This window comes from Scomber scombrus, chromosome 1 (genome assembly GCF_963691925.1).
Source record: "Scomber scombrus chromosome 1, fScoSco1.1, whole genome shotgun sequence".
NCBI classification, from domain to species: domain Eukaryota; kingdom Metazoa; phylum Chordata; class Actinopteri; order Scombriformes; family Scombridae; genus Scomber; species Scomber scombrus.
Window position 1 is genome coordinate 36,619,326 of NC_084970.1, and position 21,699 is coordinate 36,641,024.

The following is a 21,699-nucleotide window of genomic DNA, read 5'->3' on the forward strand; positions in this document are numbered from 1 at the left end:
TCCATCCGTCCTTCCTTCCTTTCCTCCCTTCCATCCTCCCTTCCTTCCTTCTTCCTCCCTTCCATCCTCCTTCCCTCCCTTTCTTCTTCCTCCCTTCCTTTTTCCATCCTCCCTTCCTTCCTCCCTCCCTTCCTCCTTTCGTTCCTTCCTTCTTCCTCCCTTCCATCCTCCTTCCCTCCCTTTCTTCTTCCTCCCTTCCTTTTTTCCATCCTCCCTTCCATCCTTCCTTCCTCCCTCACTTCCTCCCTTCCTTCCTCCTCCCTTTCATCCTTTCTTCAGGAGGGTTAAGAAGAGTTTGACGTGTTCGAGCCGCTGCAGGAAAACAAAAACACTCCAGACAAAGTGATAAAAAAGGGCAAATTTATTTAAAGCACTTACATAGAAAAATATGATTGATTTGAGTCAACAATAATAAATAGAGTGCCTGACTTCCCCCAGGCCCTGTCGGTACAACAGTACAATCAATATCCAGTTTCACAATACAGCAAAGGCACTAGCATTTACCACAATCAACAACAAGTCAATGGAGGCGGCGTGGATGGCGGCGGGGGGTGTAAAGGGGGGGGGGGGGGGGTGGGGGGGGGGGCAGACTGTCTGAGCCCAAACCCGTCACTCACAATCCAACACCTTCGACTCAAGTTCCCCCTCTCCTCTGAATCCTGCTTTTCTTAACTTTGTGGAAATTATTAAGAGATTTTTTTTTATCTCGCCTTTTGACCAAAATGCAAGAAAAGGGATCGAGGAAATAAAAAGGAAGATCTGTGATGAATACAAATGATTTTAGACAAGAGGTATGAAATGATGAATGAATGATGAACTTTAATCTGAAGCTCTGCAGCGTTCGTTAAATCGACAGTTTTTAGTGAGGCTAAAAAAAAAGGAACGTTTGTTCAGGATTAGACGTCAAAAACATCATAAATCATCCTCTTATAATATTGAATATAAACCGAAATAAGCGTGAACCTAGCCGATAACTTCATGTATCTGTAGCAGGCGGGGAGTTCTGGTCCTCTGAAATGAGGCCAACGAGGAAGTAACTTAAAACTGCATTCTATCAAAAGGCCACCAGGGGGCGACCGTTTTGGTGTCAAAAGGACTTCCGTCTCTATACAAGTCAATGGAGAATTCACCAACTTCTCACTTGATTTCTAACCTCAGTAAACGTTTTCAAAATGTGTTTATGGTCTCAATCGCTAGTTTAAAGCCTTCTTCAATGCAGTATGATGTTCATTTGGGACATTTTGGCCTCCCTGATTTTATATGTGACGATAAAGCAGGGTATGCATTAGGGCGTGGCTACGTGGTGATTGACAGGTTGATTGGTTCACAGGTTCAGGAGGGCGCCTCATGCTCCTCCTGATGCTTGTTTGATGGCTCCAGCTAGGGGGGAGCGATATGACGATATTCTTCTTCACAACATCAACTAACTCTTGGTTTCACTGTTTTACTGTAAATATCAATTTTAAACAAGACTGTTGTTCTCTTGTTTATTTATGGACTTAATTTGTGTTTTAATGTCAGTTTCAGTAGTTCGTGTTTTATGCTGCTTGTGAGCTCTTAACCTAAGACACATTTCTCTTATTGTTTTATAGATAATGTTTTTTAAATCTTGAGCACTGTTCAGTAAACTAAAATATTAAACTGACATGAAAAAACAAATGTGATATGATCTTTTTGCCGTATCGTCCATCCCTAGATCCAGTGTCTCAAACGTCATAATGCTGCCTTTCTTTCTTTCTTGATAAATTTAATATCTTAACATTTTAACCTGCCAGACAAACAAAAAACAGGCAAATTGAAGACATCACTGTGGCCTCGGAGAAACTGTGAAAACCTGTTTTTCCCCATTTAGTCTATAAAACATCAGGAAATTGGGAAATTATAAAAGTCATTGGACAGTTTTGGTCAGTTGAGTTTTTATGTGACTGTAGTTTCAGATCATTAGGTTTGATTCTCTGGAGGTTTAACATGTAGCAGAGCTGCAATAATAGGTGATTGTTTAGTCTATTACCAGAAAATGAATAATTTAGTGTTCTGATAATCGATATATGTTTATTAATGCCATTTTTTGGCGTTTTTAAAGGTTCAATCTCCTCAAAAACATAATAATTTGCTGCCTTTCTTTCTTATTTTCTTACTTTGTCAATGTTAGATAAATTTAATATCTTAACATTTTAAACTGCCAGACCAACAAAAAACAAGCTAATTGAAGACATCACTGTGACCTCGGAGAAACTGTGAATACCAATTATTTCTTTTTAAAAAAAAAAAGTTTTTTACTACTGTCTATAAATGTCGGAAAATTGGGGAATTATAAAAGTCATTGGACAGATTTGGTCAGTTTAGTTTTTATGTGACTGTAGTTTCAGATCATTAGGTTTAACATGTAGCAGAGCTGCAATAAAAGTTTAATCCATAAACCATTTTTGGCGTTTTTAATGTTTCCAGTGTGTCAAACATGATAATTTGCTGCCTTTCTTTCTTTGTCATGTCTGATAATAAATTGAATATCTTAACATTTTAAACTGCCAGACAAACTTTAATTAAAGACATTGCTGTAGCCCTCGGAGAAGTTGTGAATACCAATTTTTTCATTTAAATTTTTTTTTCCGTTCTTGTGTCTATAAAATGTCGGAAAATTGGGTAATTATAGTAGTCATTGGACAGTTTTGGTCAGTTGAGTTTTTATGTGACTGTAGTTTCAGATCATTAGGTTTCATTCTGTGTAGCAGAGCTGCAATAAAAGTTTAATCCATTGACAGAAAATGATTTTTAATGGTTCCAGTGTCTCAAACGTGATAATTTGCTGCCTTTCTTTCTTTCTTTTATTGTCAATGTGTGATAATAATGAATATCTTAACATTTTAAACTGCCAGACAAACAAAAGACAAGCAAATTAAAGACATTGCTGTAGCCTCGGAGAAGTTGTGAATACCAATCTTTTCTTTTAAAATTTGTTTCCGTACTTCTCTTTATAAAATGTCGGAAAATTGGGATATTATAGTAGTCAGTGGACAGTTTTGGTCAGTTGAATTTTTACGTGACTGTAGTTTTAGATCATAAGAGCTGCAATCAAAGTTTAATCCATTGACAGAAAAATGGTTTTTAATGGTTTCAGTGTCTCAAACGTGATAATTTGCTGCCTTTCTTTCTTTCTTTCTTTCTTTCTTTCTTTCTTTGTCATGTGTGATAATAATTTAATATCTTAACTGTCAGACAAACAAGCAAATTAAAGACTGTGGCCTCGGAGAAACTGTGAATACCATTTCTTTCATTATAAACAACTTTTGTCTATGAAATATCAGGAAACTGGGGAATTATAATCATCAAATTGAAAGTTAAGTGTTTTATAATTTTAGTTTAACTTTACAGCAACAAAAAAAAGGTACAGTAGATGGCACAAATATCCAGTGAATCAGACTAATTATAGATGAAATGGCACAAAATACAAGAAAAAAAAAAGTTAAAAAAAAGACAAGAAAGTTCCTTCCGTTAGCAACAACTCGCTGTGTTGGTCGCGTGAGTTGGTCCCAAATCAATGAAGGTTTTATCTGTTACCAGTAGTCTTCTTTCAGAGAGAGAGAGATGAAAGATGGAAAAGAAGAATAAATAGAATAACTATTTATCTTACAAGAAAAAAAAAAGAACATGTGATGCGACAGTTTTTACATGCAGGCAAATATATGATCGAGACAAAAAAAGTGAGAAATGCCGATGATGACGAAGCAGGAAGCATTGATGAAGACGTGCCATGTGATGCAGCTGGATCACACACACACACACACACACACACACACACACGCTTACACACCAAGCACATCCCTGAAGCCCAAAATAATCTGAACTAATTCGCCCGGGACGTGATGGATTTTCTTTGAGAGAGAGAGGTCAGAAAGTATATAAGAAAAAAAAAAGGAAAAAATAAACTTATGTAAAGTCGTAATCAAAGCATTTGTAAATGTTTGTTATTCATTGGTTCTGATTGACACTGAAAAGAAAAAGAAAAAAAAGGAAATTAAAATATTAAATATCTTAGTAAATATTGTGGAAAGTGATAAGGCTTTAAATCTTTCTCCAGTTCGACGACTTCTTCTTCTTCTTTTTATATTTATTTATTTCCCACCGCTCAAAAAATAAAATGGCACGGGTCTCCTGCTGTCGTGTCTTTGAGCTCAGTGTCCAGAGATCCATGTTGGACGGATTGGTTCATATCTTCTGGAAGGAAAAAAAAAAAAAAAAAAAAAGCCCTGATTGTCAGAACAACTTAGAAGAATATGGTTGTTATTTCCCGGCCTTAAAGCTAGTCCCATCGTTATCCGTTCAGCTCAGCGAATCCCGCCGTTAGAAAACCTGCCGCGTCCTCGTCCTCCTTCAGGTGGAGTCGACTGGTGAATTAATGCACAGGAGCCCGAGAGTGTCCAAAAAAAAGGGCTGTAAAGCTTTACCGTCATGTTCACGCTCGGCGCTGATAGCAGCCAACAGGCGGTCAGTACGAGTCCGAGCTCTCAGTCAGAGTGTGGGGAGGGGGAGGGGCGGCCTCGCTGGATCTCAGCAGCTCCTCCTTGGTTGGGTTCTTTAGATGTTCCTCTGAGCGGTGAGGTACTTGAGAGCGGCCGAGCCGTACTTCCTGGACAGGTCCTGGTGGAACTCGTCCTTCAGGGTGTTCAGGCAGTTGCGGTAGCTGGAGCTGGAGCGAAACTTGGAGATGTCGAAGCTGGGAGCGTGAGGCATGTGGATCATGAAAGCGTTGGGGAGGACCATCAGATCGTACTCCTAAAGAGAGGAGAGAGAGAGGGAAGGAAAGGTTAGAGACAAGAAAGGAGATAATGAAGGTAGGCTACAACCTGCAGGGCCATGTGAGCTTGTCCCTAAGGCTGCGTTCAGACTGCAAGCCAAAATCCGATTTTTAGCCAATCTAGATTGGAACCAGCAGAGTCTTATGAAGTCTGAACAGTCAGAAATCACATGAAATCCTATTTTTGCAAACCAGATGGAAACCACCTTTGGGAGGTAGTTTCAAATCTCAGTTGGACAGATGTGTCTGAGTCTGAACAGTTCCAAACACTCACATCGGATTTGACTGTCCTTGACGTCTCTCTACGTCCCTACGCTATGTCACTCTATGCGAAGCCAGACCCGCTTATTCCAGTTGTTGTTGCTAGCTGATATCAATGGAGGCAATGGAGGACGTCAAACATCAGTCCTTGGACAGAGGATCAAACCTAATTCTTAATTAATCTTTGGGGAGATGGCTCCGTTCAAGCGAAGCTCGAGGGTTTGTTGTTGCTGTCGCAATTATATGACATCACACAATACACGCTAGAAGACGCCTCCGCTCCGACGGCGTTGCCACAGCAACCTGTCAGATTGGTCATTAATGTGGCCCAATCTGAACAGAGTCAAATCCCATTTGGACACTTGCTAAAAACAGTGTGGACAGTCAGGCCTAAAAATAGGATTTGAGAAGGAATCAGATTTGAATCAGATTCGCCTGCAGTGTGAACAATGAACAAAGCAAAACTAACTAAAACTAAACTGACTTTCAGATAAAATCAGCTTAGTTTTAGTTTTCTTTTCATTGTCTCCATTGTGACTGTATTGTGTTCAACTCATTTATTAACCTTTGTTTCTCAGCTCAGGCTTCCTCAGCGTTTATCAAGTCCAACCAACCACAGTTCAAGATAAGATTTACCTTCATTGATCCTCCATAGAAGAGAATCAATGTGAGACATGTCTGATAATTATAATCTCAGTGCTTCTGTTTGTCCAACGTCTCAATAACTGGTTTAATTAACAGTGATAGGGACGACTTAAGAAAGCTGTAAAAGGTTTGCTGTGTGCAGCTGTTATCCTAATTATCTTTGTAAACTGCCCAGTTGTAATTAGTTGTAATTATTTACTTTGTGTACTTGTATATTTGGATGTCTGCATCTACTAGTGTGTGCAAGCTTATCTTTTGTTTTCTCTCTTTTTACCACCTTTTTATGTTTTTTCTCCTTATTGAGTAAAGTTAAAGTATGGAAAACACATTTTGAAAACGTTTACTGAGGTTAGAAATCAAGTGAGAAGTTGGTGAATTCTCCATTGACTTGTATAGAGACGGAAGTCCTTTTGACACCAAAACGGTCGCCCCCTGGTGGCCTTTTGATAGAATGCAGTTTTAAGTTACTTCCTCGTTGGCCTCATTTCAGAGGACCGGAGCTCCCCGCCTGGTTCGTACCTGTGCATCCAGCTCCATGATATGGGAAACCTTGTTCCAGCCAAAGCCCACAAAGCGCTGGTCGTACTCCGGACAGTCTCGTCTCACCACCACGTACGGCTCGAAGTCCGGCTCCCACTCCACCTTATACGGAGTGGTGGCTGTTCGCCATTTGGCATAGTCGGTAGGAGCGTGACCTTTGGGCCACACGTGATACCTGGAGAGGAAGGTGAAGAAAACAAACAAATATAAACATCAGGAACTATCACGTCATTTTACTCATTCAAACTGAACTGCTCATATTGTTCACTGATAGGAAAACTTAATTAATCCTCCTGTTGTCCTCGAGTCAAGGAAGGAAGGGAGGAAGAAGGAAGAAAAGGAGGGAAGTAGGAAGGAAGAAGGAAGGAAAGGAGGGAGGAAGGAAGGAGGGAAGGAAGGAAGGAAAAGAAAGGGGGATGGAGGAAGGAAAGAAGGAAGGGAGGAAAGAGAGAGGAAGGGATGGAGGAAGGAAAGACGGAAGGAAGGAAGGGAGGAAAGAAGGAACAGTCAAAACAGACAAGGTCAATTTGACCCGGGAGGACGACACCAAGGTTAAAGAGTTTGTCCTGATTGTGGGTTAGGGTTGTGGTACCTGAAGGTGTAGAGAGTCCCCATGTCCAGCATGGAGAGCAGCTCGGCTTTGGATTTGGGGAAGGACAGGCGGTAACGAAGCGTCTCGAAAGCTGGAACCACCAGAGCCTTCTTAGTGTGATCCATGTCCAGCTGAACCACCGACTTCCTGCTCGGAGGAAACACAAAGATTCAGTCATTAGACGGCAACGACTATTCATTTATGGCTAAAAAGGTCAAAGCTCCAGCAACACTAGTAGTATAGACCTTTATTGTTAGACCAGCTTACGGCCTTCATCAGGGTTTCTTAGAGCACCTTACAAACAGTATTTAAATATTTTTGAAAGAGTTGGGTAGTTTTTTAAATGTGTAGAAACGTTGGTCTAACAAAGTTGTTCTATACTACTGGAGTGTTACTGGACTTGGACTTTTAAAGACTTTTCCCTTCTCTTTGCACCTTGGAAGTTCTGCCACAAACTAAAGGTACTTCATTTGTCTCACATACAGTTGTACAGTGAGATTCAGTCTCTGTATTTAATTGTCCTAAGTACTAGGAGCAGTGTGCAGCCACTGTGCAGCGACTGGAGAACAACTCCAGGTCTATTTGAGTACCTTGGTCATCGGCACTGATCGGAGAATTAACCTAAGATATGGGTTTTTTTGGGAAAGTAACATCAAATAACAAACATCTACACTTTAATGTCAGCATTGTTGCTTCAATGTAATCCTGATTTTTCATGTCGAAACTGATCACAGTGTTTAGAATTCTGAGGAAACCTTTTTTATCTTTGGCTGCAAAGGTTACTTTCATTATCAATGAATCTGATGGTTATTCAATTAGTCTCTAAAACATCATAAAATAATGAAAATTAATAAATAATGTCACAAGGCGCAACTTAAAATGTCTTGTTTTGTCCACAGCCCAAACATATTCAGCTTACTGTCACAGAGGACAAAATGAACCAGGAAATATTCACATTTAAGAAGCTGGAATTAGAGAAATTTCACCTTTTTTCTTAAATAATGACTCAAAATAATAAATGGAGTTGGCCATTAATTTTTTTGAGTCATTTCTGGCTGCAGCTCTAAATCCATCAGTATTTGTTTGGGTCTTACCTGAGGTAATCGTAGAGACCGTACATCGGCAGGAAGTCCACGTCAGTCAGGAACACGTAGGGCGTGTTGGCGTTCTTCAGCGCCACGTTCCTCACCAGGTTGACGGGGTAGAACTGACCCTCCTTGTAGACGATGTGGTAGCCGACGTTCTTGCGGTTCTTGAGGACCTCGGAGGCCTGAGCGTAGCGCAGGAACTGCTGAGCCTCGGCGTCGGACATGTAGAGCGCCAGACTGATGGGACCTTCCCAATGTTTACAGATGGCCTCCAGCATCTGCAGCCTGTGAATGATGTCATCAGTTATTAACCTTTGTGTCGTCCTCACGGGTCAAATTGGACCTCGTCTGTTTTGACTGTTCCTTTTTTCCTCCTTTCCTTCCTTCCGTCTGTCCTTCCTCCCTCTCTCCTTCCTCCCTTCATTCTTTCCTTCCTCCATCCCCCTTTCTTCCTTCCTTCTGTCCTTCCTTCCTCCCTTCCTCCTTCTCTCTTTCTTTCCTCCCTTCTAACTTCCTCCCTTCCTTATTTCCTCTGTCCTTCTTTCCTTCCTTCCTCTTTTCCTTTCTCCCTCCTTTTCCTTCCTTCCATCTTTCCTTCCTGTCTTCTTTTCCTTCCTTCTTCTTCCCTTCCTCCCTCCCTCCTTTCCTTCCTTCTTCCTCCCTTCCTTTCCTTCCTCCCTCCCTCCTTTTCCTTCCTTCTTCCTCCCTTCCTTTCCTTCCTCCCTCCCTCCTTTCCTTCCTTCTGCCTTCCTCCCTTTGTTCTTCCTTCCTTCTTCCTTCCCTCCCTTCCTTCTTCCTCCCTTCCATCTTCTCTTCCTCCCTCCTTCCTCCCTCCCTCCTTCCTCCCTCCCTTCCTTCCTTGACTCGAGGACAACAGGAGTTATTAAAGGGAGCTAACAGTAAATCAGATCACATGACGGCGTGTTATTACCTGTCCATAGAGAGCTGAGCCACCAGCGTGACGTCGGTCCCGTCCTCGCTGGGCGTGTAGTCGTACTGCAGGAAGTAGAGATGCACTCTGTGGACGGTGAGTCGCTCTCTGCGGAAGTCGTAACACTGATCGTCCTCGTCGAGCTCCTCCAGAGCCGCCTGCAGCTGAGGAGACGAAAACAGACACATGTTTAAAATCTGTCCTTTCTTTCAACTTCAACTCTTCATTTCCTTTCTTAGTGTTGAATAATCAAAGTTTCTTCTCCTCAGTCCAGCTTTTTATATTTCTGCCAAACAGCGCCAGACTGATGGGACCTTTCCAATGTTTACAGATGGCCTCCAGCATCTGCAGCCTGCCAATGATGTCATCAGTTATTAACCTTTGTGTCGTCCTCCTGGGTCAAATTGACCCCGTCTGTTTTGACTGTTCCTTCTTTCCTCCCTTCCTTCCTTCCTCCCTCCTTCTCTTTTTCTTTCCTTCCTCTCTCTTTCCTCCCTTCCTTCCTCCATCCCCCTTTCTTCTTTCCTTCTGTCCTTCCCTCTTTCTCTCCTTCCTCCCTTCCTTATTTCCTCCCTCCCTCCTTCTCTCTTTCTTTCCTCCCCCCTACCTTCCTCCCTTCCTTCTTTCTTCTGTCCTCCCTTCCTCTTTTCCTTCCTTCCTTCCTTCCTCCCTCCCTCCTTTCCTTCCTTCTTCCTCCCTCCCTCCCTCCCTTCCCTCCTTCCTTCCTCCCTTCCTTCCTCCCTCCTTTCCTTCCTTCTTCCTCCCTTCCTTACCTCAGCTGCTCAAACTCTTCATTTCCTTTCTGATTGTTGAATAATCAAAGTTTCTTCTCCTCAGTCCAGCTCTGGCTCATTTTTTAAAAATATTTCTGCCAAACAGATTTCACTAATAATAAATATAACAAAACCAAAATATTTGTTTTGTAATTAAGATTTGATGAATGTGGGCTGAGTTGCCATGGCGACAACACTCCTGCAGGACTGTTAGAAATCTCTCTGTGCTTTTTTACTTCGCTATAAAAATCAATTCGAAAATGTTTCTAAATCAGCGTCGGAGGATATGTTTCAATATTTTTCGACTATAATGTATTATTATATCAATGTTTTTATCCACACTTGATCATTTCATTTCAGCTTACAATTAAACGAATATTAACAGAAGATGAATCACCAACGATATTGATAATTGATTCCTCTTTAAATAAGCACAAAAGCACAAATATTTACTAGTTGAGCTTTTCAGACGATTTCATTCTTTTCTCTTTCTGCTGATTTTAGTTATTAGTATTTACAGCCTCTGTGGTCCATGTGTGAAGGGCTGCATCATCAGGTTATAGTCTATTTGTGTATTTAGCTCATTTTCATGTATATTTTTAGACAGGTTTATGTGTATCTGTTAATTATGAAGAGGATTGTGTGCTGTGGTTTCTTGATTTTTTCCTCACGTGTCTCTTTTCTGTTTTTTCCCTCCACACCTGTCCTACATCAGCCTCGTTAGCCAATCAGCTCCTTTCCTGTCCTCCTGCTCCACCTGAACCTCCTAAATTTATTTTGTATTAAAGTCCTGGTCACACTTGATTGATCATCTGTTGTGTTTTAGTTAGTTTTGCTCTGCCTGAATCTTTATTAAAGAAATAATCTTCAGGTCATACTGGCTGCTTTTTGTCCTGACAATGACAGTAAACTGGATATTTGGGGGGTTTCGGACTGTTGGTCGAAGTCACACTTTAAAAATATAGCTTTGGAGCCCCCTGGTGGTCGAGGGGTTAGCGCGCATGCCACGTAATTGCTGCGTCCCTGGGTCGAGTCCGGCCAGGGACCTATGCTGCAGGTCATTTCCCTCTCTCTCTCCCTGTTTCCTGTCGGCCTCAATGCAATCTACTGTACAAATAAAAAGGCAAAAAAGCCCAAAATAAATCTTTAAAAAGGTTTATCTTTTAGGTAAAACAATGAATTTATTTAACTGAGAATAGTCAGCATGAAAAATAATGTATTTTCAACTCTGAAAAGTCAATATTGGCGTCAGATATTAAACATCCTTTGAACCAGTGTTCACCAACCCTGCTCCTGGAGATCTGCTACGCTGCATGTTTCAGGTTTCTCTCCACTGTAACACACCTGATTATAATAATTAACTCGTTATCAAGCAGCTGAAGCTCATCAAATGGTTTGATAACGAGGTAATTATTAGGCTCAGGTGTGTTAGAGTGGAGGAGATACCTGAAACATGCAGGACAGCAGCTCTCCAGGAGCAGAGTTGGAGACCACTGGTTTAAGGCTACGTTTACACGGAAACGATCTGAACAGAAAACACAAAAATGGCGTTGCTTTCTCACTTTTTATTCCGCGTTAAGACAAGCGTTTTTGGGGGGGAAATCTGCGTGCATACAGTGACGCAAAAGTTTGTGGAATTCGATGTTCTCCCAGGTCTCGTCCAAAGCTGTCTGGTTCGCCTCCGATGAATTGGTGCATCAGCAATTTGAAGGAGGTTATCAATGCGCCTTTTTCTGTTCAGTGATACTATGTGTAAAGATTCAGTACAACTGCTGAAAAGACTCTTGTATGTTTATTAGAGCTGCTAGGGCAACTTGAAGGTCCAACAGATGGAAATAATCCGATATGTTTGTTTCCTGTACTGGAGCATGCCTGTGATGTAGACGTGTACGAGACGTGAGCAGATCCGAGCAGATTTTTGCGTTTTTACTCTTTAGACGGGAACGCGATGGTGGAGTGTTTTTAAGATTTCCACTCTGGAGGCTGGTTTCACTTTTTTGCGTTTTTAAATCTCAACAACGGCTGTCCTGTCTAAATGAAAGGCACATCCCATAAAATATTATGTCGTTTTAACCCGCGAGCATTGTCTTGTAAACAGGGCCAAAATTAACGTCTGTATTGTACGAACACAGGTCTCAAAATTATCGCAACCAGTAAGTTACGACTATGTGAAATGAGAAGTTTGTAGGTTCTCCTGTTGTCTGACCGTCTCACCTGGACGGTCTCTGGACTGGCCTGACTCGGGCAGCCGAACAGTTCTCGTCTCAGCAGGTTTCCGTCGTACTCCAGGAAGGTCAGATAGAGGTTCCTAAAAAACTCCACGTGCTTGTTCTTCACTCGGAGCTTCTTTGGAGAGTTCCAGTGGATCACCTGAAAATCAGTACATTTATTACAGGTTCTGTTTTTAAAAGGTTCTGGTAGGAGAGAACAAAGTCGGTGTAGTCTCACTTTATATGAATAGATTCACTTTTAATGTGTAAAGGAAACCTAAAGTGTCAATAATGGAGCAGCTTTACTCTCCTTAAGCTGATTCTGTTTAACCTTCGTGTCGTCCTCCTGGGTCAAATTGACCCCGTCTGTTTTAACTGTTCCTCCCTTCCTTCCTTCCTTCCTTATGTCCTTCCTTCCTCCCTCCTTCTTTCCTTGCCTCCTTCCTTCCTTCTTACCTTACTCCTTTCCTTTTTTTCTTCTGTCCTTCCTTCCTCCCTTCCTCTTTTCCTTTCTCCCTCCCTTCTTCCTTCTTTCCTCCGTCCTTCCTACCTTTCCTTCCTTCCTATCCTCCCTCCCTCCTCCTTCCTTCCTTCGTCCCTTCCTCCCTCCGTTCCTCTGTCCTTCGTTCCTTCTTTCCACCCTACCTCTTTTCCTTTCTCCCTCCCTCCCTCCCCCCTTCCTTCCTTCCATCTGTCCTTTCTCCCTCCCTCTCTCCTTCCCTCCTTTCCTTCCTTCTTCCTCCTTTCCTTCTTTCCTCCCTTCCTTCCTTCCTTCCTTCCTTGACTCGAGGACAACAGGAGGGTTAAAGTCAATATGAATCAGCTGTTAGCATGTTTGCAGTGTAAAATTATGATTTATGGAGCTTTATTTTTAATGGAGAAGATAATTTTTAAGAAGTATAAGTCTCACTGAATGTTATCAAAATGACTCAAAGAAGGATTTTTGACTCTTATTCACCTCACACAGTATCTTTACTTCACCTTCAGCTCTCTCTTCAGCCCCCCTACGGAGATTTTTTGGCTTTTTACTGCTGAATGTCCGTTCATTTCTCCTTGGTAAATATTTTATTCCTCCCTCCTGGTATGTTAATCCTGTCTGAGAGGAGCTTTGGTGCCAACAGCTACAGGTGTTGCTGGTATAATCTCAGACTGATCTGGCATCAGCGTTTCCAAAGTCTGAGACCGTTGGCTGTAAGTCCCCAAAACCCACAAATCAATTCCTGATGCCTACTGTATGTAGATCATGATTATTATTATTTGATCCCAATAAATGAGCCAAGATAGAATTATATTGCTGTTTGACACCCTTCAGACTGCACCAAATACTTTTTATAGGTTTTTATTGGTTTCTGACTTTGGGAAAATGAGAAAAACAGCTAAATCCCTCAAAACTGATTCATCTCTTATCTTTAACCAGATCACACACATTTAAGTTATTCTATGTGAATCCTTTTGATAACTTATGTAATATTCACTGAGCCTCCCCTGAAACTGTTTAGAGTCCTCAAGGAGAAAACCCGCCTCCCACTTTAACCTCATTTCACCTCCTTTTTTAATTTTAACCTACAGAAGGGAATGCATAAGAAAATGAGCAATAAGTTGACTCTGATACATCTAATGGTAACATTTATATTTAACCTTCGTGTCGTCCTCCCTGTTGTCGTCTGTTTTGACTGTTCCTTCTTTCCTCCCTCCCTTCCTTCTTTCCTCCCTCCTTCTCTCTTTCGTTCCTTCTTCTCTCTTTCCTCCCTTCATCCCCTTCCTCCCTTCCTCTTTTCCTTTCTCCCTCCCTCCCTCCTTCCTTCTTTCCTTCCTCCCTTTCTCCCTTCCTCCCTCCCTCCTTTCCTTCCTTCTTCCTCCCTCCCTCCTTTCCTTCCTTCTTCCTTCCTTCCTCCCTTCCTTCCTCCCTCCCTCCTTTCCTTCCTCCCTTCCTTCTTTTCTTTCCTTCCTTCTTCCTCCCTCCCTTCCATCCTTCCTTCCTCCCTTCCTTCCTTGACTCGAGGACAACAGGAGGGTTAACAGTGACTGTTCATGGTCCCAATAAACACATTACTACTTAGAAAACCTCTCAGTATTTCTGTTGGTATCAGAGTTCAGTTTGTTCCTCTAGACGTCTCGGAGTGTAACTGTGTCAGCTGTCTGGCTATAAATCACTGACTCTGTGTATCTGTGTGTGTGTGTGTGTGTGTGTGTGTGTGTACCTTGAGATCGGACACCTCTGTGTAACACTGTTCGGAGCGAGTGTGATCGGACAGCTGGACGTTCCAGAAGCAGGGCAGCTGGTGGACCAGGACCGGGTTCTGCTTGATGAAGGCGTTGAAGATATCCTGCAACACAGTGGACAGAAAGGATTTGAGTTTCCTCTGACAGTAAAAGTGTTAAAGGAGTTTCACCAAATGCAGAGAGGATAAAACACCATAGAGACAGTCTGTGGGTCCTTGGATGCACAGAAATGAGTCATCGCTGCATTAAGGTTTCGTCCTGGTTGGAAACGCAGCAGCTGGGCTCGTGAAGAGAGAGATGAACCACATCATCATGTTTTTCTATGTGTGTTTCTTTGTTGTTTCCTTGGCAACGTCAGCTTTGATTTTACACTCTATAGGATGGTCCACAAAGGCAGCGTCCACGTGTACCAGCTGACGGAGGGAGGGAGGGAGAAGGAAGGGGAGGAGGGAGGAAGGAAGGAAGGAAAGGAGGGAGGGAGGGAGGGAGGAAGAGAGGAAGGAAAAAGGAAGGACGGAAAGGAAAGAAGGAAGGAAGAAGGTAAGAAAGGAGGGAGGAAGGAAAGAGGGAAGGAAGGAAGGGAGGAAGGAAGGATGGAAGGAAGGTAGGAGGGAGGGAGAAGGAAGGAAAGGAGGGGGGAAGGAAGAAGGAAGGACGGAAAGGAAAGAAGGAAGGAAGAAGGAAAGAAAGGAGGAAGGAAAGAGGGAAGGAAGGGAGGAAGGAAAGGAAGGAAGGACGGAGGAAAGAAGGATGGAAGGAAGGTAGGAGGGAGGGAGGAAACGAGGAAGGAGGGAGGGAGGGAGAAAGGAAAAGAGGAAGGGAGGAAGGAAGGAAAGAAGGACAGAGAAAACAAGGAAGGGAGGAAGAAAGGAAGGAAGGAGGGAGGAAGGAAGGACAGAAGGAAGACGCAGAAAGAGAGAAGGAAACATGATCATGTTTTTCTATGTGTGTTTCTTTGTTGTTTCCTTGGCAACGTCAGCTTTGATTTTACACTCTATAGGATGGTCCACAAAGGCAGCGTCCACGTGTACCAGCTGCATTGTGTCTCTTTAAAAAACAATCAAGGCTGCTGGTGGAAGCTCAACACAACACTGTGAAACTACTGATGTACGACTGTAAACAGATTGGAGGTAATGATGTGTGAGGATGCAGCAAAAATCACATATTTCTATAGATGATATAGATAAACTGACACTTTAACTGTATTACAAAGAATAGCAGTGATGGAATTGCCATTAAATATCGTCTTTACTTATTCTGTCGTCAGATTTCTGATTTAAATCAAAATGCAGATTTTACACTGCGTTTTATTTTCTTACTTAACCCTCCTGTTGTTCTCGAGTCAAGGAAGGAAGGGAGGAAGAAGGAAGGAAAAGAGGAAGGAAGGAAAAGAGGAAGGAAAGGAAAGAAGGAAGGAAAAGAGAAAGGAAGAAGGAAGGAAAGGAGGGAGGGAGGAAGGAAGGAGGAAGAAGGAAGGAAAGGAGGGAGGAAGAAGGAAGGAGGAAGGAAAGGAGGAAGGAAGGTAGGAGGGAGGGAGGAAGGAAGGAGGGAGGGAGGAAGGAAGGAACCAAAGACAGAAGGAGGGAGGAAGGAAGGAAAGAAGGAACAGTCAAAACAGACGGGGTCAATTTGACCCGGGAGGACGACACAAAGGTTAATTAAATACAATGAAGATGTTAAAAGTGGTACTTCGAGCAAAAGATCTCTTGTTTTTGTCTGACCGAAGATCTAAAAACTCCAAAAGATATTCAGTTTACTCTCATCACTTATTGAGAGGAACCTGCAACCAACAAATGTTCACCACTTCTGTTATTTATATCCTGTTCTGATGTCGGATATTAAACGTGGTCATACTTCCAAAACTTGAGGAGAACATATGTAGAAATGCTGCCTGCAAGTCAAAAGTCAGGGTTTCAATCTGCCCGTGTTTACGATAGATTTGACTGCTTATCACTCATGGCCATGAACCGCCATCTGTTCCGGAATTTTGGTTGCTAAGGCGGTCGCTAAGGGCAGTGTTCCGTGGTTGCTAAGGGCAGTGTTCCGTGGTTGCTAAGGCGGTTGCTAAGGTGTCTCCACTCTCATATCTCAGATGTGATTCAGCTCCAACATGAACAGATGTGATTTGAGAAGTTGAACACTTCCTCCCTTCCTTCCTCCCTTCCATCCTTCCTTCCTCCTCCTTTCCTTCCTTCGTCCCTCCCTTCCTTCCTTGACTCGAGGACAACAGGAGGGTTAAACGTCCTCTCTGACTTTCCTCTGGTCGATCCCATGACGACTCTAACAGCAAACCAAACATAGAAAACATATATTTCATCATCTTCGTTACTGACCTGATCAGCCAGCGACGTACTGAGCATGCTCATTAGCTCCCGCTCTGCCGTCAGCCGCCACATCTGCTCCCAACCGATCCGCCGCAATCTCTCCAAGTAGAAAAGAATGACACCTGCAACAAAGCACAGCACAGGAAATCAGTCACAACCATGAACTCCCAACTCCGAACCTCATGTACTAATCTCAGCTGCAGGGTATTTGGGCCGCCAGCGTATTACAAATTAAATGTTATTTGAAGTGTTCGTGATGTATTTTTTAAAGCAGCTGCAGGCGACAGCTGCTGGAATTTAAACATCATGAGTCAGAACATCCTGAGCATGGATCCAGACAGTAAATAGTTACCTGTGTTGAAGCCTCGGCCCAGCGCTGGCCAGGGTTTGTGGTTTTTCCACAAGTTGCCCAAATACCAGTCGCTCTGGTTCTCCACCAGACCGATCACCTGCTTATCTGTCAACACAACAACCAGTAAAGATGTTTCAGTAATGTTGGATGTCTGTTTGCCTACAAAGTTTATAAAAATTCTTAAGCATCATGTAGAAGAACTGATTATCTGGGTTGTTTTTTTTTTTACACATTTTAGACATCAACAGGGTAATAAACATCCAAATAAAGGAAAGAAAGGAGGGAAGGGAGGAAAAGAAGGAAGGGAGGAAGACAGAAGGAAAGGAGGAAGGAAGGAAAGAGGGGAGGGAGGAAGGAAGGAAGGAAGGAAGGAAGGAAGGAAAGGAGTGAGGGAGGAAGGAGGAAAGGAGGAAGGAAGGGAGGAAGGAAGGAAAGAGGGGAGGGAGGAAGGAAGGAAGGAAGGAAGGAAGGAAAGGAGAGAGGGAGGAAGGAGGAAAGGAAGGAAAGGAGGGAGGAAGGAAGGGAGGAAGACGGAAGGAAAGGAGGAAGGAAGGAAGGAAGGAAAGGAGGGAGGGAGGAAGGAAGAAGGAAAGATAGGAGGGTAGACGGAAGGAGGGAGGGACGGAGAAAGGAAAAGAGGAAGGGAGGAAGGAAGGAAAGAAGGACAGAGGAAGGGAGGAAGGTAGGAAGACGGAAGGAGGGAGGGAGGAGAGAAAGAAGGAAGGAGGGAGGGAGGGAGAAAGGAAAAGAGGAAGGGATGAAGGAAGGAAAGAAGGACAGAGGAAGGGAGGAAGGTAGGGGGGAGGAAAGAAAGAGAGAAGGAGGGAGGGAGGAAGGACAGGCTACTAATATTACATTTAAAAACAGCTTGACATTCATTTTGACTCCTGTAAAGGATGATTAAAGGTGATATCAGTTGGATTTTCACACCGTGTTCACAGAGGTTTAGTAAGGAAAGGAGGGAGGAAGGAAGGAAGGAAGGGAGGAAAGGAGGAAGGAAGGAAGGGAGGAAGGGAAGAAGTAAGGAAGGAAGGGAGGAAAGGAAAGGTTTACGCTGACAGAAAGGATTTAAGGTGATAAGGTAAAAAGGTCTCACCTGTGAACTTCCTAAAAATGCCCCACAGCTCTGCGATGTCAGTGGCGAAGGTGATGTCCGTATCCAGGACGATGACTTTCGTCAGGTCGGAGGGCAAAGCTTTGGTTAGCGTCAGCTTCATCAAGCCGTAAATACCTGAGTAGTGTTTGTTGGGTATCCACGAAACCTCCGACTGAAACCAGAGAGGAAAGAGAGGGTTACATTTATTTGGTTTGTTTGGTTTGACCCTGTCTGTTTTGACTGTTCCTTCTTTCCTCCCTCCTTCTCTCTTTCTTTCCTCCCTTCCTTCTTTCCTTCCTCCATCCCCCTTTCTTCCTTCCTTCTTTCCTCCTTTCCTTCCTTCCGTCTGTCCTTCCTCCCTCCCTCCTTCTCTCTTTCTTTCCTTCCTTCCTCCCTTCCTCTTGTCCTTTCTCCATCCCTCCTACCTTCCTTCCTTCTTTCCTCTGTCCTTCCTTTCCTCTCCTCCCTTCCTTCCTTCTTCCTCCCTCCCTTCCTCCCTTCCATCCTCCCCTTACATCCTCCTTTCGTTCCTTCTTCCTCCCTTCCTTCCTTCCTCCTGTCCTTGCTTCCCTCCTCCCTCCCTCCTTTCCTTCCTTCCTCCCTCCCATCCTTCCTTCCTCCCTTCTTCCCTTCCTTCTTCCTCTCTAAGCCATAAAGGAAACATTCATCAGCGTTCATGATGTATGAGCAGTGTTCTGTACGTGGGCTCACACAAAGCTACATTCAGCATATTTTGGCAAAAGCTTGATGTGTTTTTTTTCTTTTTTCTCTTTTTTTAAATCTGCACATTGTGTTTGTTAATTAATTCTCTTGATTCAGTGTAATTGGATCTGCATAAGTGCATCATCTGCAAATATAATTCCTTCTTTCCTTCCTCCATCCCCCTTTCTTCCTTCCTTCTGTCCTTCCTTCCTCCTTCCTTCTTTCATTCCCTCCTTCGTTCCTTCCTTCCTCCCTCCTTCCTTTCCTTCCTCCCTTCCTTCTTTCCTCCCTCCTTCTCTTTCTTTCCTCCCCTACCTTCCCTCTTTCTTCTGTCGTTCTTTCCTCCCTTCCTCCTTTCCTCTGTCCTTCCTTTCCTCTCCTCCCTTCCTTCCATCCTCCCTTCCCTTACTTCCTCCTTTCCTTCCTTCTTCCTCCCTACCTTCCTTCCCTCCTCCCTCCCTTCCTTCCTTCTTCCTCCCTCCCTACCTTCCCTCATCCCTCCCTTCCTTCCTTCTTCCTCCCTTCCATCCTCCCCTTACTTCCTCCTTTCGTTCCTTCTTCCTCCCTTCCTTCCTTCCCTCCTCCCTCCCTCCTTTCCTTCCTTCCTCCTTTCCATCCTTCCTTCCTCCCTTCTTCCCTTCCTTCTTCCTCCCTAAGCCATAAAGGAAACATTCATCAGCGTTCATGATGTATGAGCAGTGTTCTGAACGTGGGCTCACACAAAGCTACATTCAGCATATTTTGGCAAAAGCTTGATGTGTTTTTTTTCTTTTTTCGTATCTGCACATTGTTTGTTAATTAATTCTCTTGATTCAGTGTAATTGGATCTGCATAAGTGCATCATCTGCAAATATAATCGGCTTAGAGTCGGAGGGTTTGTTTTCCTCCACTTTAATGTGAGTTAATGGAAATGTGAAGCGAGCGACTGCAGCAGGTCGAAGCATCCGACGGCACAAAGGACTCATTGTTCAGCACAAAGACTGTGAAGGAGGAGAATGTGATGATGGAGAAGGAGAAGGATGCAGGTCGGAGGCACACACACACACACACACACACAGACACACACACACACACACACACACACACACACACACACACACACACTGATTCATGCTCGTTCTTTACATTCCCGTCACTCTGGAGCTCATTCATCAACTTGGAAGCTAAAATAAATAATTTACTTTTTTTTTTTTGTGCTGAAGTGTTTCTTGACTTTGGGAGGAAAGTGTTTCACCGACTCAATCATGTTTTGTTGTTGCTGTAAAGTGAAAACCTTGTAACCACTTCAAGGATAAAGCGTGTTATACTCAATATATTCATTATACTGTTCCTTCTTTCCTTCCTTCCTTCCTTTTCTCTTTCTTTCCTTCCTCTCTCTTTCCTCCCTTCCTTCTTTCCTTCCTCCATCCGTTTCCTTCCCTCCTTCCTTCTGTCCTTCCTTCCTCCCTCCCTCCTTCTTTCCTTCCCTCCTTCCTTCATTCTTTCCTCTGTCCTTTTTCCCTCCCTCCCTCCTTCCTTTTTCCTCCCTCCCTCATACCTTCCTTCCTTCCTTCCTCCTTTCCTTCCTTCTTCCTCCTTTCCTTCCTTCCTCTTTTCCTTTCTTTCTCCCTCCCTCCTTCCTTCCTTCGTCCTTTCCTTCCTTCCTTCCTTCCTTCCTTCCTCCCTCCTTTCCTTCCTTCTTCCTTCCTCCCTCTCTCCTTTCCTTCCTTCTTCCTCCTTTCCTTCCTTCCTCCCTTCCTCTTTTCCTTTCTCCCTCCCTCCCTCCTCCCTCCTTTCCTTCCTTCCTTCCTTCCTCTCTCCTTTCCTTCCTTCTTCCTCCTTTCCTTCCTTCCTCCTTCCTTCCCTTCCTTCCTCCTTTCTTTCCTTCCTTCCTTCCTCCCTCCTTTCCTTCCTTCTTCCTCCCTTCCTCTCTCTCTCCTTTCCTTCCTTCTTCCTCCTTTCCTTCCTTCCTCTTTTCCTTTCTCCCTCCCTCCCTCCTTCCTTCTTTCCTCCCTCCCTCCCTAATACCTTCCTTCCTTCCTTCCTTATTTCCTCCATTCTTTTCTCACTGACTCAATCATGTATTGTTGTTGCTGTCAAGTGAAAACCTTGTAACTACTTTTGTGTCGATTGTCAAGGTTTTAACTTCAAGGATAAGCGTGTTATACTCAATATATTCATTATACTGTTCCTTCTTTCCTCCCTTCCTTCCTTTTCTCTTTCTTTCCTTCCTCTCTTTCCTCCCTTCCTTCTTTCCTTCCTCCATCCGTTTCCTTCCCTCCTTCCTTCTGTCCTTCCTTCCTCCCTCCCTCCTTCTTTCCTTCCTTCCCTCCTTCCTTTATTCTTTCCTTTCCTTCCTCCCTTCATTCTTTCCTCTGTCCTTCTTCCCTTCCTTCCTCCCTTCCTCTTTTCCTTTCTTTCTCCCACCCTCCTTCCTTCCTTCGTCCTTTCCTTCCTTCCTTCCTTCCTCCCTCCTTTCCTTCCTTCTTCCTTCCTCCCTCTCTCCTTTCCTTCCTTCTTCCTCCTTTCCTTCCTTCCTCCCTTCCTCTTTTCCTTTCTCCCTCCCTCCCTCCTTTCCTTCCTTCCTTCCTTCCTCTCTCCTTTCCTTCCTTCTTCCTCCTTTCTTTCCCTCCTTTCCTTCCTTCCTCCTTCCTTCCCTTCCTTCCTCCTTTCTTTCCTTCCTTCCTTCCTCCCTCCTTTCCTTCCTTCTTCCTCCCTTCCTCTCTCATTTCCTTCCTTCTTCCTCCTTTCCTCCCTTCCTCTTTTCCTTTCTCCCTCCCTCCCTCCTTCCTTCTTTCCTCCCTCCCTCATACCTTCCTTCCTTCCTTCCTTATTTCCTCCGTCCTTTTTCACTGACTCAATCATGTATTTGTTGTTGCTGTAAAGTGAAAACCTTGTAACCACCTTTGTGTCGATTGTCACGGTTTTAACTTCAAGGATAAAGCTTGTTATACTCATAAAACCAGCCAGATAACCTCGTAACTGCCTCCTGGTCCACATGTTAACGTACAAGGTTAGAAGATACAAGGTTTCATTGGAAAATAAGGAGGAAAATTGGAACTATTGTCAGGTGAAACACAAGTGTACAAACCTTTTTTTAACATGCTTTTTGGTCTTTCAATGTCCCTGAAACAAACATGAACTATTGCCAAAACTGGAGATACAGTGCTTTCACATGACAGTAACAA

At 43.5% G+C, this 21,699-nt stretch overlaps 1 protein-coding gene across 1 annotated transcript; it reads right to left on the bottom strand.

The window, feature by feature from the left end:
- Positions 1-346: 346 nt before the first annotated feature.
- Positions 347-18,002, bottom strand: large2 (LARGE xylosyl- and glucuronyltransferase 2; the record flags this gene model as incomplete). Its single annotated transcript, XM_062418976.1, is given in 10 exon segments — positions 347-4,773; positions 6,221-6,416; positions 6,834-6,980; positions 7,928-8,206; positions 8,853-9,016; positions 11,840-11,995; positions 14,037-14,162; positions 16,392-16,504; positions 16,735-16,839; positions 17,831-18,002. Coding segments are annotated over 10 exon segments (1,656 nt in total), but the record flags the coding sequence as incomplete, so codon positions are not given.
- Between the last annotated feature and the right edge of the window lie 3,697 nt (positions 18,003-21,699).